The sequence below is a fragment of the Watersipora subatra genome, chromosome 10, assembly GCF_963576615.1.
Source record: "Watersipora subatra chromosome 10, tzWatSuba1.1, whole genome shotgun sequence".
Taxonomy (NCBI): Eukaryota; Metazoa; Bryozoa; class Gymnolaemata; order Cheilostomatida; family Watersiporidae; genus Watersipora; species Watersipora subatra.
In genome coordinates this window covers 26,441,112-26,459,728 of record NC_088717.1, presented here as the reverse complement: position 1 = coordinate 26,459,728, position 18,617 = coordinate 26,441,112, and the positions used below count along the sequence as shown (strand labels likewise).

The following is an 18,617-nucleotide window of genomic DNA, read 5'->3' as shown; positions in this document are numbered from 1 at the left end:
GTAAAACATTTATAGGATTAGTAAAGAAGCACTTTCCTTAAGACTCCAGACTCTCCTTAAGACTCCAGGTTACATAAAATATTTAAACTTGCTACTTGATAGATTAGATACAGCTGCATACTAAATATATCGACATTGATAAAAGCTCACATCAAAAGGTACACTGTAAAAAGAGAAGACAAATACAAAATTACACAACTGTAGAAGGATAGCGGACTATTATACACACAATGGTAAACATTTACATCTGTCACCAATAGTGCAGCATTGAAGCAAGAAGACAACAACCAAACATCCTTATAAATTGAACTCATGAGAAGTACATTTAAGACGAGATTCAACCCATATTAGCATACCTTCACACACCAGCATCACCACAGCACCATATTACCATACCTTTACGCACAAGCGTCGTCCCAGCCCCATATTAGCATACCTTCACAGGCAAGCATCGCCACAGCACCATATTAGCATACCTTCACACACAAGCATCGCCACAGCACCATATTAGCATACAGTACCTTCACACACAAGTATCGCCACAGCACCATATTAGCATACCTTCACACACAAGCATTGCCACAGCACCATATTAGCATACCTTCACACACAAGCATTGCCACAGCACCATATTAGCATACCTTCACAGGCAAGCATCGCCACAGCACCATATTAGCATACCTTCACACACAAGCATTGCCACAGCAGCATATTAGCATACCTTCACACACCAGCATTGCCACAGCACCATATTAGCATACCTTCACACGCAAGCAACACCACAGCACCATATTAGCATACCTTCACACACAAGTATCGCCACAGCACCATATTAGCATACCTTCACACACAAGTATCGCCACAGCACCATATTAGCATACCTTCACACACAAGCATTGCCACAGCACCACATTAGCATACCTTCACACACAAGCATCACCACAGCACCATATTAGCATACCTTCACACACAAGCATCGCCACAGCACCATATTAGCATACCTTCACACACAAGCAATGCCACAGCACCATATTAGCATACCTTCACACACAAGCATCACCACAGCACCATATTAGCATACCTTCACACACAAGCATTGCTACACCACCATATTAGCATACCTTCACACACAAGCATCACCACAGTCCCATATTAGCATACCTTCACACACAAGCATTGCCACACCACCATATTAGCATACCTTCACACACAAGCATCACCACAGTCCCATATTAGCATACCTTCACACGCAAGCATCGCCACAGCACCATATTAGCATACCTTCACACACAAGTATCGCCACAGCACCATATTAGCATACCTTCACGCACAAGCATTGCCACAGCACCACATTAGCATACCCTCACACACAAGTATCACCACAGCACCATATTAGCATACCTTCACACACAAGCATCGCCACAACACCATGTTAGCATACTTTCACACACAAGCAATGCCACAGCACCATATTAGCATACCTTCACACGCAAGCATCACCACAGCACCATATTAGCATACCTTCACGCACAAGCATTGCCACACCACCATATTAGCATACCTTCACACACAAGCATTGCCTCAACACCGAGCAATCAGCACACATGTGGTAACTAAAATATGAAAACATTGGTTCTAATATAGAGTGGCCAACCTCCATCAAACAACACCATACTCATAAATATCCAAACTATGGGATTTATCCTTAACTGAAAAGCTTGTAGTAGCTACATCAAAAAACTGTATTGAACACAAGATCTAAGCTAGTATCTAAATGCAAGCATAAGAACAAACTTAGCTTTAAAAATTTTAATGGCGTTACATTGTATAACGACCATATTATATTACATTGTTATAATCTTTTAACTCCTGCTGACACCTTACTAAGCTTTTACAATATTACATACAGTAATGTTCATTTAGTATAACTTGTTACTCGTTTCCTGAAGGATAATACTGTATATGTATATATATATTATATAAGGATAATATATGTGCGACCGCCTTTTTAATTTTAATTTTTATATTTAAAGTTTTAAAAACTTTAAATAGCAAAATTGAAATAAGACTCTCTTCTGTAGATCACTTTTTAAAAGGACATTGGTTTATTATATATAAATGTATATACTAGATGAATGCGGGTAATGAGAGGCTCCTGAAGAGGGTAATAAAAACGGCTTATAATTAGTGGCAGGTAATGTAGTGGCTATTGGCTAAGTTTTTTTACCCAATGGATTTGAGTAACTTGAGCTAGTTTAAATCTTAATATAATAAAAGCCCTGAAGCGAGCTTGTAATTGTTACATAATGTGTCATGATCTCTCCCACAATCAATCATGATCTTTTCCACAATCAATCATGATCTTTTCCACAATCAATCATGATCTCTCCCACAATCAATCGTGATCTCTCCCACAATCAATCATGATCTTCAAGCGCACTCCTAGTAACCAATAGTATTTTTACAAGCACTGCTAGTGCGCGTATTTCAACTGGTGTAATGAGTATGAGTACAACTATTACATTGTATATCAAGGCAGCCTATGCTGCGCTGATATACAATAATGTAATAATGATATACAATCATGTAATAAGGATTTATAAGCTCATTACACTGAGCAAAATTTTGGATATAGTTCCTCAGCGTAGGTAATAACATGTCTGGCTGCAAACCTGGAGCTGAGATTTAAATCCAATGCATAGCAGATTTTTTGTTCCTAGAACCTTATTGCTATAACTAGACAGATGAATGACAGACAGACAGACAGACAGATGAGCGACAGACAGACAGGTGAGCGACAGACACTGAGATTTATATCTGTAAATCTCAGTGTTTGTGTGTCTGCCTGTACGTCGGCATGTCATATCATAGCTATTAAAATCTTGAAATGAAAAGTTCGCTGCATGCTGAATTTGAGCTCACAGAGATTGCAACCGCAAGTTTCAAACCACACATTTAACCGCTAACCATATTACATGTATCGCATGCATACGCTAAATATGCACTTTTGGTTATTAATTAATATTACCTTTTGCATTTGTTATTTTTTAAAATTGTTTAAAAATTCATTTTTTGTTACCATTAAGCTTACCTATTTTTTAATTTATAGTTTTTAAATGTGCCGCTTCAGTTTCAAACGTGCCGTTACACTTCTATTTCTGGTTTTCCATGATGTCTGATTGCTAAATAGGTAAAGGCTAATAATTTTCACGCGGACAATTGTATTATATTGAAAAGGAATAGTCTCTACATTCTTCTCAGTTCAGTCTGACAAAATACCAAACAAAGACAGTCCGATATCTCATTTTACATTTGTATCAGTATCGAGAGGTACCAGTATTGGGGTATTCAAAGTTTTGATGGATAGCTTTTGCTGGAACAGTGACCTTTTTTACACACACACACACACACACGCACGCACGCACGCACACACACGCACTCACACACACGCACGCACATGCCCGCACACACTTCTATGCATGAATTGTTTTTATTAATTCAACATATTTAAGATTTTTATTTTGTTTTCTCAGTTCGTATTAATTGTATCATTACCAAATCATCTTTTATTGTAATCATAACAAAACAGACTTAATTTACCTATCACTTGCTAATTATTTCAAATTTACATTTAAACACTTTTATAGTTGTTTTATTTTGTTTCCTAATTTATTTTACCTGCACAAAACTTATTTTCCTCATGATATGAAGTTTAAAAGTTACAGTTGTTTGACAAAGTTTGAAAACCTTTACAGTTGTTTTACTTTTTCTCTTAGTCTATTTCAACTGCACAAAACACTTTTCTCATGATATGAAGTTTGAAAGTTAGAGTGGTAACTTTTGTTATATGTTTAACGAAAATAAATTTTTTGTGCAAAGATTTTTATTACCCAGGCAATGCCAAGCCCTCAGCTAGTATATGATATAAAATTAGGCTAAGGGAAATTTTAAGTTTAAAACAAGTTTATTACTAATAAGAGACTGTAAATACTGCATCTATTTTATATATATATATATAAAATAGATATATACATATAAATATATATCAAAATATATATATATATATTTCTCAAAGTTTGTCATCATTGTATATGCCCAGCTATAACTATTAAAATATTGGACTAGAGAATCTATACCGCAGTAAATTTTAACTCGGACTCTCCCGTTAGCCAGTCCGACTCCTACCAATTTAGCAGCGCGAGCTTGCTATCTTCACTATTCGATATATGTCGCTATATGGGATCTAATACGCTACACTTTCGGTCACGACGCAACATCATGGTTTAACGTTACAAAAAGGGGTAACTCTTATTAGTAAGCTTACTCAAATTATCCATTAGCAGTGTGCCAAGCTAATAACAAGTGGCAAGCAACTCTCAATACCTCACACTGTATATAAGCTGACTGTTAATATCCGGGCAATGCCGGGTAGCACGGCTAGTCTATATGTATATACTTCACAAAGTTTGTCGTCGTTGTTAATGTCAAGCTATAGCTATTAAAATCTTGTAATAAAGACTCCGTAAAGCGGAAGATTTGATCTCAGAACTCCGACGGCTTACTAACTAAGCCACAGAGCTTATTTTCAATACCTGGGCAATGCCGGGTAGTACAGGTAGTATATATATATATTAATTTATATATTTATTTATATATTTATATATATACTTATATATATTGTATATATATATTTATATATATTTTATATATGTATTTATATATATATTGTATATATATTGTACATAAATATGTATATATATTTTGTATATATAGTATATACTGTATATAAATATATATAATTATAGAGTATATATTGCATATATAGTATACATTGTATATAGATATATATATATAGTATATATTGTATATAAATATATATATAGTATATATTGTATATATGTATGTACATATTGCATATATTATAGTATACATTGTATATATATGTACATACTGCATATATAGTATACATTGTATATGTAAATACATATATAATTAATATATTATTATAATTAATTATATATATAATTTATATATAGATATAAATTCTATATATATACATATATATATAAATTCTATATATATACATATATATATAAATACATAAATATCTATATATATGTATATATATATATATATATATATATATATATATATATATATATATATATATATATATATATATATACAGTATATATATTGTATATATACAGTATATATACAATATGTATACAAATATATTGTGTATATGGTTTGTTAGCTATAACTCTACAAAAAAAGTTTTAAAGCAAATTTAGTCTAGGCAAAACAAAAGTTGAGGGAAGGGTTACTATAAATATGCCATATATCACATGACAAAGAATTAGTAATAACATGTAGCCGCTGTCCTACTGTCTCGAGAGAGTTTAAAAGGCTGTGAAAGACTAACAACTAAATGTTGGTCAATGAGCTAAACAGATAAATTGTTTTCTCTGTTATCTCAACATTACAAAACCAGAAATTTAAAATAAACATGTCATTGTGACCCGCAATGATAATATTCTTGTTACTTATTTTAAATAAAAAGTCTGCTAATGACTTTATTCTTTCTCAGATTTCTATCTGGAATATGGATCACACATCCGACGGGGGCACTGATGACCTCCTGGTAAGTTTTATTATGTTATTTCTGACACAGTTTCTTTGTTAAATTAATCTTGAGCTACTATCAACTCTAGCAGCCCTTATCTCTGATAGTAGAGTTGCTATTCTAAATCGATGTAATTGATGTTTAATCTGATGTTTCTATTAATTTGCTATTACTAGCCATAGACTACTTGTAAATTCAGGTATGAATGTGTGATCTACAATGCGCAATCAGCCACTTATGTATTTGTTCCTTTTCTGTTCATTCCGTAACGTTTGATGTAAAATTAGTGTTTCAAGTCTGTGACTTTTCAACAATTTACTAGTTGACCTGTTGCTGTGACTCAATAAAACCAAAACATGATAACCATAACATAATTGGAGAACACACATAAAACGTATTAGTAAAGTTTCCACATCTGCAAAGTCTTATAAACATTTCTTGAATAGAGGAGGCCTTGATCTTTAGACTCTAATTGAGAGGTATTTTCCCTTGTAAAGAGTTCTACAACTTATTTGGTTGCCAACTAGTTCTTATGATTTGTCCCAACTTATATCTCCTCTTGTTTGATTGTAAGGCAAAGTGTACATATTCTATCGAATAGTTGTAAGTTCTTATACATGTAACTATCTGATAAGACCTTATAAAAGGAAGTATTATACAATCAAACCTCATGTGAATCTGATAGCATTTCAGACATGAAGCACTCTATACCACAGTCTGCATCTTGTCTATAGTATTTTGAGCCTCCTTTTCTATTGAAACAATAATTGCAGCTGTAATCTGGCAAATTGCTGAACATTTACTATTGCACTAGTGCATTGGTAGTCTCGTGTGCAGAGAGAGATTGGCATGTGTAGTAACTATGTGCACAATTCTTACTGAATATGGAAAAGTGGTTGAGTGGTCGAGGTGGTAGCATGCTTGGCTGGAAACAGCAATAACTGGGTTCAGTTCATGTACAGTGCAGTCTAATGCTAGCATCTGCACGTTCGTCCTAGTGTGACTGAAGACAAATGGATAAACAAACACGCAAACAGACAGACATGACTTTTATTATAGTAAAGATTAAAGTATAGTAGAGAGTCTTACAACACCGGCTGTAAAGATGTTATGATTCTTGTGTTTTTAGTGAATATTATCTCTATTGTATGATAATGATGTAACAATGGCTGCTTACAGAAAGGTCAAGAGCAGCTAATTACTGATGGGTATATTGCCAAGACAGGCGCAGACTTAGTTCGACATTTGATTGAGAAAGTTACGGGGCAGTTGTTTATGGCGCCCCTCCTTCCAGAAAATGTCTTCGGTGAGAGGTGTTTGAGCCGACTACTTGTTGAGAGACTATGTAAGTTTTTTGTTACTACTGTTACTTACTGAAACTTGATAGACAATATTCTTATCACTTGTTACTACTATTACTACTACTACTACTACTACTACTACTACTACTACTACTACTACTACTACTACTACTACTACTACTACTACTACTACTACTACTACTACCACCACCACTACTACTACCACTACTACCACTGCTACTAGTGATACTACTACTACTATTACTATTACTACCACCGCTACTACTACTACCACCACTACTACTACTACCACTGCTACTACTACTGCCACTGCTCCTACTGCTACTACTACTACTTATACTACTGCTGCTACTACCACTACCACTGAAGTTGCTTCCACTTCTATAAAATATTTATATTACAAGGTGAACAATCTCCCAAGAATAACCCCATCACCTCCTCAGGTTCAGTAGTGGTTAAGATGGTGATGTGCTATCAGGAATACATATTTGCTCTTGAGGATACGTCAACTAACAAGGAATACAAATTGAATCGGTTCACAAATGAGCTTGACGGTAAACACTTCCCCTTTAACACCCTGTCCACATTTTCCAATTTATATTATAATTCAGACTTGCGATTAAAATTGTGAACTATTTACTAACATGATGCATTGCTTCAGCGCAACTTAATACTCTGTTTAGTGCTGACTCACCTGAGTGTATGTATTATATAGACATCAATAAGCAACTCTAAAAGATGTAGCAAATTATAGGGAAGGATATGTGTGTGGTAGGTTAGATCCATCCTTCTTCTGTTGTTAAAAATAGTGAAGATTTTGCAGTCAATTTTGTCACATTATTTACAACTATCAGTAAAATTTTATTTTTGCTGCTTAATTTTGGTCTTAGCTACATAAATCATGATTAAGTTATCAATGTTTTCATGCTTTTATTTAATTTGAAAAAATTAAAATCTGTGCAAATGAAAGTTTGGTAGAAAAGGGGAAAAGTATATAATTTTTTTATGACAGAAAAAAATAACAAGAGTTATTTCTATTATTTTCTTATACAGCCTTTCACATATTTCTTGAGGGAAGTCTGGTAAATGCGAATTTCAGCTCAGAAAACATTTGTTTTGTTTAGTAGAGAACTGACAGATTTTATTGCAAAATTTTCAACCAATGTTTATGCGATACCAAACTACCTTTCTGGTGTCACTCAACCCTGTAACCTGACGTGTTGCAGCTTACTACTTATTGTTGCATGATATTCTTTATTACATAAATATAAAATGTTGTAGACATGATATTCACTTATGAAGAGTTGCCTTCTCTTTTAAATATATTTGTAATGATATGTTGCACATGTAAAATCTCTATTTGATCGCTACCTTTAATTGAATGCCATCTTTAGTAGAGCGCCATTTTGACATTTGTTATGTTTGATCTTTATGAACATATGCTATGTTGTGAACCTATGCTATGTTATGAATCTATGCTATGTTATGAACCTGTGCTTTGTTATGAACCTATGCTATGTTACGAACCTATGCTATGTTATGAACCTATGCTATGTTATGAACCTGTGCTATGCTATGAACCTATGCTATGCTATGAACCTATGCTATGTTACGAACCTATGCTATGTTATAAACCTATGCTATGTTATGAACCTATGCTATGACCTTATGCTTTATTATCAGCCTATGCTATGTTATGAACTTATGCTATGTTATGAACCAGACTTATGTCACTCTACCCAAAGGAGATTGCAAAATATAGGCAAAATGAACATTACTTTGACTGTAAAAGGGTTAAGTTTATCTTCCCAAAATTCTTACCAGCTAGTTAAAAAATAAAATGCCACCCTCCACCACTATAAGTGTCACTATAAGTGCCACTACAAGGGAAGGGTTGAAAAATACCATGCCATGGCGCTCAAATAGAGGGTTTACAGTAAACTGATTTAGGTAGAAAAGTAAGGGGGAGGGTTTTTGGTTACCCCGACTCATTCAGAATAAGCAAATGATAAAAATAATATTTCAGCTTACAATATTTGTCATTAAATTATAAAACTGTTATTCCTAATCTAAATTGAATCTTGAGAGTAAAAGTGGTTATTCATTTTCCTGCTGAACAAAAATCCTTGGTTTTTAACCCTTGGTTTATTTTATCTATGTAGACTTTTTGCATCTCTTCATGAACAGTGAAGCAGTACGCTATAAACTGAGGGCTTGTATAAGAAAATGAAAAATTAAAGAATGAGTTATATACCACTGCATTCGCATAATTGACTAATATTTTGATAAAATGGCACAACTTGTTTTGTTTCTTACATTTCATATCAGTGTTAATTGCAGAAATAATAACATGATTACAATTAAATCACGCAGAGTTTTGGCAGTTTGCTCTCTAAAGTTATTAAATATTCATAATCAACTAACAGCACCGATGATTTGATACATTTTAGGGTTGCTCTTCAGAGAAATATTGTGCAAGCTTGAGCATGGCTATAAGTGTCTGGCAGCATTTTACATCGCTTTGCACAACTTTGTCAAAAACATTTACCAAGGAAGCCCTGTACCAGTAAATCCAGATGTCTTTGTCTGCATAGTGAAAGCTGCTGAAAAAGTTTTTGATAATTTAAAAGAATATTTGGCCTTGAGATATGACGGCAATGTCTGGGTAAGCTGCTATACATTGTAATACTGTTAGGTCAATTTGATAGAGTAGGACGTGCTGTCACCTCTGAGGAGCGAATAGGTCAACAATAGCTCCAGAAGAATCTCTTTTGCAAAGAGCATAGTTATTATGCCTTGGACACTTGGTATATTTGCCGTATAATTGAGCCAAAAAAACGTTTTTCCTTTCATCATTTAGTACATATGCCAAAAATATGAGCATTTTAATTAAACTTTAGAAAACTTCATTGTGTACGAAAAAACCTATTATATTGTTGGTTGAAACTTGTCTCCATTTTTGTTACTACAAATTTCATGGGTAGATTTTTGAAAACTGCTGAGTTTAACGGCAAGGATGCAGGCGTGGCTCAGTGATTAGTTCACAGCTAGCTTAGGATTCGTAGGTCAGTAGGTCAGTAGGTCAGTAGTCAGTAGGTCTGCAGGCCAGTAGGTCAGTAGGTCAGTAGTTCAGTAGTTCAGTAGGTCAGTAGGTGCTACAAAGGACATACAATCACAATTGCTCATATACTCTGAACCAACTACCATAACAGTATTAGCAGCCGATATGGCTGGCAGCAGCGATCCAACAATAAGTGGGATAAGCTAACAGAAGACAAAGGTCTACTGAAGTAACTATTCTTATGTGATTATAGGTGCAGAATTTTTTCAAAAACAGTTGAATTTAATTGATGATATCAGCTAATATTTCTTTTCGAATTTAAAAACTAATACATTTCTTTTTAATCACTACTTCCATTTTCCGGCCTGCTCCTATTATTTCAGACTAGTCTCCAGGAAGTCTATTGAACCATGAGAGATTGTCAGGTGTGATAGTTATATGTATGATTAGTCTAACAACTCAAAACCATATTTTATTCCCTCCAGCAACTGTAACAATAGACAGATCTTCAATCTTATTATAGTAAGGATTTGGGTTGACGATAAATAATATTCAAGCCATTGCAAAGCTTCTTTGGTTACGAAGAAGTTTAGTCTATGGTAGCCCAACCAACACCGAACAGCAAGCTCAGTGTAGACAAAACCTGGCCATGCTTGTAATTTTTTTAAATAAAAATAATTTATTTGAATGATCGTTATAAAAATTTCAGTATATTCAAGAGCTATGACTGAATGAGGTTGTCACACCATTTAAGTAGACAACTCAAAATTATCAGCTAAATTCATGCAAGATTAGGCGAATGCCAGGCATTGCACGAGTAATAAAATGTTTTTTTTGCAGTTAGTTCTTCAGTTAGTTTTAATCAACATATACAACATTTACCATGCTAACTTTCAAATGAAGGTGTTTTGTTTGTTTATATGTACTGTGTTTTATTCTGCGTAATTCATACTGTACCGTCTGCAGTGCCTCCTACAGATTTACACTGATTACAATTATAGTGGGGCCATGCGAGTTTAAACATTTTTCTTCACATATATCCACGCATTTATTGTTTGGTATGGCTTCACGCATATAGTTAGCTGCAGTGTTAAGTGTGAAACCATGAAAGATTGGCAGGTGTAGTAAGTATGTGTCCTATTTAATTCATAGCATAGCCAATTGGACAGCGTAGTGTAGTGAATAAATTTCTCTCTGCAGAACTGGAAGTTCTGAATTCAAATCCAGCTGATTTGAATTGGGCAGCTGATTTTTTCTTCCTAAAACTTTATCGCTATAACTGGACACACAAACAAACAGACAAACATCAAGATTTATATAATTATATAGATAAATGAACCCAGATTAAAGCAGACCAGACGTTTTACCATTTGCTGCTGTTTGACAACAATTTTGTTATTTTGTGTTACAGAACAGCTTTGAACAACACTTCGGCTCTGAGCTCAAAATGGTCTAAGCGTTCAAATATGCTCAACAAGTCGAAAACCTTTCACAGTTATTATGCGTCATCACTGCTCTAATAAAATATTGCTGCTGATTATGAATGTGTTGTTATCATTCTAACATAAACAACTTTCTGTGCTATAAAAGTGTAGTTGGGTAAATGGGAAAATGCATAGGCTCATTGGTGTACGCGTTGGTAAACGCAATAGGTGCCTGTACTACATGGTGAATGTACTAAATGGTTCATGTACTAAATTGTGTATTATTAGATATTATATGTACAAGATAGTGTATACATTAGAAGATGTATGTACCAGATGGTGCATGTACCAGATGGTGTCTGTACGAAATAATGTATGGGTTACCAGGTGTATGTATTTTATAATGTACTGCTGCATGTCGCATGCACTAAATAATGTATGTGCTAAGGGGTGTATACACTAATGACACAAAGACTAAGAAATGTATGTACTAGTTAAAGGATATACTAGATTATGTATGTAATAAATTCTGAACGTATTTGTTTATTTTCAGTATGTATTATTGAGCATAAATGCATACACTAAATGCTGTGTGTACTATATTGTGGATGTAATAGGAGGTAGGTCTACAAGGTAATGTATGTACTAGATTGTGTATATATTACATAGTGTATACGCTAAGCAGTGTATATATTTGATGCTGGCTATTGATATATATATGTATATATATATATATATATATATATATATATATATATATATATATATATATATATATATATATATGTATATATATATATATATATATATATATACAGTCAAACATGGATAACTCGAACTTCAAGGGACCGAGCAAAAGTGTTCGAATTATCAGAGCGTTCAAGTTATCAGAGCACTGTCACAAGTCCATATATTTACTTATTTATTAGTAGATACATGTACGTATACAAACTATAATATAAATCAAAAGCACAAATGGCTTGTTTCAAATTAAATGCTTCTAATGTAAAGTTTAAAACGTTTTCATGAAAAAGTATAGAGATTTTTCTATCACTTGAGATTGGTTTGTTGTTTGAGGTGATGTTATTGCCAGGACGTTTTTCAGATTGACATTGGCAAAACTTGATCGTTGTTGAAATGCTCAAAAGAAAAGACATTTTTTTCTTTTGGGGTTTTACCCACGATCAATTTTGCTGTTTTTTCTTGAAGTTTATGCAGATTACCTTACTTTACCTGGGATTCGTTAAGAGCAACACTCCGAGGCAGTTCAATTAGAAGTTTTACGAGGTTTTACGGTACATTCTATATCACTCACGCTTTTTAATAGATACTTATTGAATGTACTCACATATTCTGTGTTTAGGTCAAACGATGAATAGTTTTTTGTAGCTCAGACAACGTATACGTTTAATTACAACATTTTTTAAGACGTTTTAAACATTCAACATTCCGACGTTGATTCAACACGGAATCAACGTCGGAAAACTATTCATCACGGGCTAGCCGAGTCACGCACTCAAGGATTTTCGCCACGCACATACAAAACAACATGCGATTTTTGTTTTGTATGTGCATGGCGAAAATTCTTGCGCGCGTGACCCGGCTAGCCCGTGCTATTCATCGTATCGCAGTATAAATCAAATTTCACCAAACTTTTAGAAAAGTCGTTGACAAAAATATTTTGCCGATGGTGGTAATAACGACGCTTATGAATTACGAAAAGATGAAGTTTACCTCTATGGCTTTGAATAAAGTGATTTTCTAAAGCGAAAACAACCGTTTCGGTAGCTGTTGGGCAAAAAAACAGTTCGAATTAACAGTGTTGAGTTCGAGTTATCTATAGCAATTTATCATTGCGTAGGAACGGACCAAAAGAAATGTTCGAATTAACCATGTGTTCGAGCTATCCGTGGACGAGTTATCCATGTTTGACTGTATATATATATATATATATATATACAGTCAAACATGGATAACGTTAAGAGATGGATGAGACGTATATATATATATACGTCAAACATGGATGAGTTATCCATGTTTGACTGTATATATATATATATATATACAGTCAAACATGGATAACTCGTCCACGGATAGCTCGAACACATGGTTAATTCGAACATTTCCTTTGGTCCGTTCCCACGTAATGATAAATTGCTATAGATAACTCGAACTCAACACTGTTAATTCGAACTGTTTTTTTGCCCAACAGCTACCGAAACGGTTGTTTTCGCTTTAGAAAATCACTTTATTCAAAGCCATAGAGGTAAACTTCATCTTTTGCGTCTGAGGAGTGCTTCGCACGAAACAGATTTGTAACGCAAATACTAAAAGTTTACTTTTTTCGCAATAATTTTTCAAATATATATATATATATATATATATATATATATATATATATTGTAGGCACTATATGGGCATGTACTATATATTTTAGGTCTTAAATGGTGTTTATAGCATCTGCACGTACAAAATAATCTGCGAGCAGAATAGTGTGTACACCATACAGGGTATACGTTAGATGGTGTATACTATATAGTGTATATATTCAATGGTGTGTATACTAGTAGGTGTACATCCTAGATATTGCATGTTTTAAAGTATGTGTGTGTGGTGTGTGGTGGGTGGTGTGTGGTGTGTGATTTGTGGGTGTGTGTGTGTCACATTATCTATGTACTAAATGTATGTATGTATGATGTTTGTAATAGACGGTATGTGTATATACCTGATTATTCATAGACTAGATGATATACATGCTATATAGTGCACGTACCAGATTATATTATATTATTATATATTAGAAGTACTAGGTAGAGCATGCACTAGACAAGTGTATATATGTACCACAGTCATACGTCAATGTACAAGCTTAATGCACTCTGAAGATGAGCTCGCATGTCAGTGTTCTCATATCTCAATGCATTATTTTTATGTAAAATATCTAAATACAAATTAATCACACTTGTAGATATAGACACACCTGTAGATATAGACACACCTGTAGATATAGACGCACCTGTAGATATAGACACACCTGTAGATATAGACACACCTGTAGATATAGACACACCTGTAGATATAGACACACCTGTAGATATATAGACACACCTGTAGTTATAGACACACCTGCAGATATGGACACACCTGTAGATATAGACACACCTGTAGATATAGACACCCCTGTAGATATAGACACCTCTGTAGATTTGGAAACTCCTGTAAATATAGTCACACCTGTAGATATAGACACATCTGTAGATATAGACACACCTGTAGATATGTACACACCTGTAGATATAGACACACCTGTAGATATAGACACCCCTGTAGATATAGACACCTCTGTAGATTTGGAAACTCCTGTAAATATAGTCACACCTGTAGATATAGACACATCTGTAGATATAGACACACCTGTAGATATGTACACACCTGTAGATATAGACACACCTGTAGATATAGACACCCCTGTAGATATAGACACCTCTGTAGATTTGGAAACTCCTGTAAATATAGTCACACCTGTAGATATAGACACATCTGTAGATATAGACACACCTGTAGATATGTACACACCTGTAGATATAGACACACCTGTAGATATAGACATAGTAACAATGGAGCAATAAATCAGATAGCAATGCATCAATAATCTGTACAAACAAATTCATAGATAGTATATGAATATCTAAAAAACTATGATCAGATGATGCAAATGTATAGCCAATACATCTAATGTAAAGATTCAAATTTTCTGGATAGTTCTTAAGTTGAAATTTATAAATTATGTAGCAAAAATACTCTCACCAACTGAACACGCTGAACTCAGCTACCTGAAGTGGTAGAATACGTGCACAGACTGCAGAATTGCACGTACAGGGAGTAACACACACGCATGCACACGCACACACATACACACACACACACGCGCACGCCCGCGCACACACACACAAACCCAATAACAAAGTGGTTTTCATTAATATACACTAGATACAGAAAACATTAACTGAATTATATTAAAAAAAGATACAGATGAGAAGATGATTATATTGAGAAGAGATACAGATGACAAGAGCTATAATATATTGGGAAGTGATACAGATGACAAGAGCTATAATATATTGGGAAGTGATACAGATGACAAGAGCTATAATATATTAAGACTTTATACAGATGACAAGAGTTATACTATATTAAGAAGAGATACAGGTGGCTGAAGCTGTATTATAATTAGAGCTGCACAATTATAATGAGCTGCGTATTAGTCGTGTTAATTAAACGATTAACGCGACTAATACAAATAAACGATTACCTGTGTTGGGCCAATTAATCTTCAAATAAGATGCAACCGAGGTGATGATCTTGATGGGGGTTCTTTTCCTTTGTACTGTTTAGTACCATACGTTAGTAATACTAACGTAGCATGTTACTACCATTTAATTTACTAACAAATAAATATTATGACAAGCAAAATTTTCTAACCAATAAATTGAACCACAATTATTTTGCACTCGACTATGAAAACACAGTGAGTCACTAACATTAAACTTGTTTATACAATACATTGCACAAGCGCCGTGCCGATCTAGCTGTAAGCAGCCATGTTGTTAGTTGTTTGAACATGTTTCTAGGTAATAGCAACAAAAGTGATTTCAGTATTGTTTAATATCTTACAGTTTATTTTTTTTATTTTTAAAAACTTTCTCAAGTAAATTATACAAATATTTTTATTTTTCAAAAAATCAAAAATCATATCTCAGCTTCAGAATATTAGTAATATGTAAGATTGACACTTTATTGGATGGAACATGAGAGCAGAAAAATGTCTTCCACCCTAGGTAGCGCGTTTCTGTAAGTTGTTGGATGCGTAAACAAGAAAGCGAAGTTCAGTATATGCCAGAAAGAATTTGCTTACCACCAAAGCACATCATCATTAAGATATATTTTAACTAATTCTCATCCTACCCCGCAGAAATCATCACCAGCTGTAGCAGACAATAACTAATACTACTGACAACCGGGACTACTGTCTCCTGTGAGTGGCTATTCTTTAAAGCTGGCAATATTGTATGTGGGAAAAGGGCATCTCTTTATTCAGATAATGGGAATAAACTGTGCTGCCTCAACTCTTGGCTGACTTAATTATAGACTTTCATAGACAGTTTTCATACTCATAATAATTATTACATTGTAACTTAGGTACATTGTACATAAAATATGCTACTGCTAACAATTGTTTAAATATAATTAATCTTTATGTAGCTGTATTATTTGTTTTTGAATATGCCGGTTTTTGCTAGATTAATTCTAAGATTAATCGAAGATTAACTGGTTCAGACCAGTTATTAATCGCGATCAATTTTTATAATCGTTGTGCAGCTCTAATTATAATTATAAGAGGTTGAGCATACAGTAATTAAAGAGTGTTAAAAAAGATGCAGACATCATAAACTATACGTATATATGTAGTACCAAAAGAAGAAACGGGTAGCTAAAGACGTTTATATGGAGTAGCCTGTAGCATTTATATTTGGGCATGCAACTTCTTGTGCTTTCATGAGTAGTCATTCAGTCTTTTATATTGGCATGAATATCTGTTTTTGGATTAGTCAAGCATTTGGTGTAGTAGAGCAACTCCTTAGCGAACCAATCATCTTATGGGGAAACCATACATGCAATTTTTGGATTAATGAATTAAGTTAGCTCACTTTCTATCCTATATCTGATTAAATGTTCTTTGAATAGAGAAACCAGTTTAAAAGTTCTAGCTCCGAGAAGGCAACTCTATTGAGTTATGTCTATGTATTCATAGATTTAAGTCTGTAGATGCTTGGATTAACAGCATCATATTTAGTAGGCTTGTTAGTTTTCATATTTAAGAAATGGGCCTGCGCTAAAAAGTTTTTAAAATAAAACTTTCTACCTTTTCTTTAAATATACTCACTATAGAAAACCTCAAGGCTAAAAACAGCTGCTGCGAGTTTGAACTGAGTGATATGAACCAGGTGACTCGGCAAACAGGCTAACAGGCGGTGAATCTTTAATGATGTCATAATTAAGTAGAGATGATCAAGTAATCTTTGTTAATAGAAAAAACTCACAAGGGAAAGACAAGGGTTATCACGCTTTTACACTAATGTGTCATTATTAATATAACCATTATTATTGTAATTATGCAGAGCGAATGTTAGCTTGAGAGTTCAGCTATTGTCTTCTTACCCGCTTGTAAAGGAATTAAGTACATGTTACAAGCCTGTTTATCGAATTTGTCCCAAGTCTTTGTATTTGCTATTTCAGTACCGCCTCTTTCAACTTACCAAGTGCGACCTTTTAAACTTTGAATAGTCGACTTAAACTTATTTGCAAATTATTTATGCATGATTGAGCGTTTCAATCCAGGAATAAAATTTGATACAATAAAACATAGCAAGGCAGCAGGTCTTCTACACTTGAATGGATAGCTCTGTAACATTCACGTCATGGCATGCGCTGTGTCTCATGATCCAGTGATCAAGTCTGCTCGGTAAGTTGGCATTTTTCTTTTAACAGAAGAGACTCTGTGTCACTTCTTTGTTGGTAACTGTGAAGGGAGTTTATATGCTTCATACCAGATGGTTAAATCACTTCAATTTTTAAAGCTGTATAAATTCAGAGTTATCTACCCCTTGAACCAAATGTTTTTGTAGAAGCTTTTCCTCACTGACTGATTGACACTGTGTTTCCTTGACACGGTTAAGTCGCGAATTTGTGTCATCTGCAAAATGGGAGCAGCAAAAAACTGCATGTCAAACTAGTTTTGTTACACACCATTTTTCATCGAATGTTTCATGCTTACGAAAGATGGAATTGGCATTTGCAAATAATGCTGTGCAATCTCTTCCATTTTAACAAATTTTCACACTTCAGTCGATCTTATTTCTAAAGTGTGCTGCGAAGCAAGACAGGAGTGCGTGGCTATGACCTCTGGGGTAGAGTTTCTTATTTTTTTTAACCAAGTGCCAGAGTTAACCCGCATTATGTGAATGTCTATTGAAACACGTATCTTACGGTAACTAAATGTGCACACAACTCCAAATCTGCATCAATTGCACAACGGAAACAGTGTGTGTAAGAAACTCCCAATATTTATCAAAACACAGATGCCTTATTACTGAGACTGGCTTTAATAGCTGCATCCTGTTATG

General features: G+C 34.1%; 1 protein-coding gene across 1 annotated transcript; it reads left to right on the top strand.

Annotated features, from left to right (window-relative positions):
• Positions 1 to 14,567: 14,567 nt before the first annotated feature.
• Positions 14,568 to 15,062, top strand: LOC137406925 (neurofilament heavy polypeptide-like). The gene has a single exon (XM_068093528.1). It carries the CDS (start codon positions 14,568 to 14,570, stop codon positions 15,060 to 15,062), a length of 495 nt encoding a protein of 164 aa, XP_067949629.1.
• The last annotated feature ends 3,555 nt before the right edge of the window (positions 15,063 to 18,617 follow it).

Excerpts from the sequence above, each read along its gene's own strand:
- LOC137406925 (XM_068093528.1), top strand. The coding sequence starts at position 14,568 with ATGGACACACCTGTAGATATAGACACACCTGTAGATATAGACACCCCT.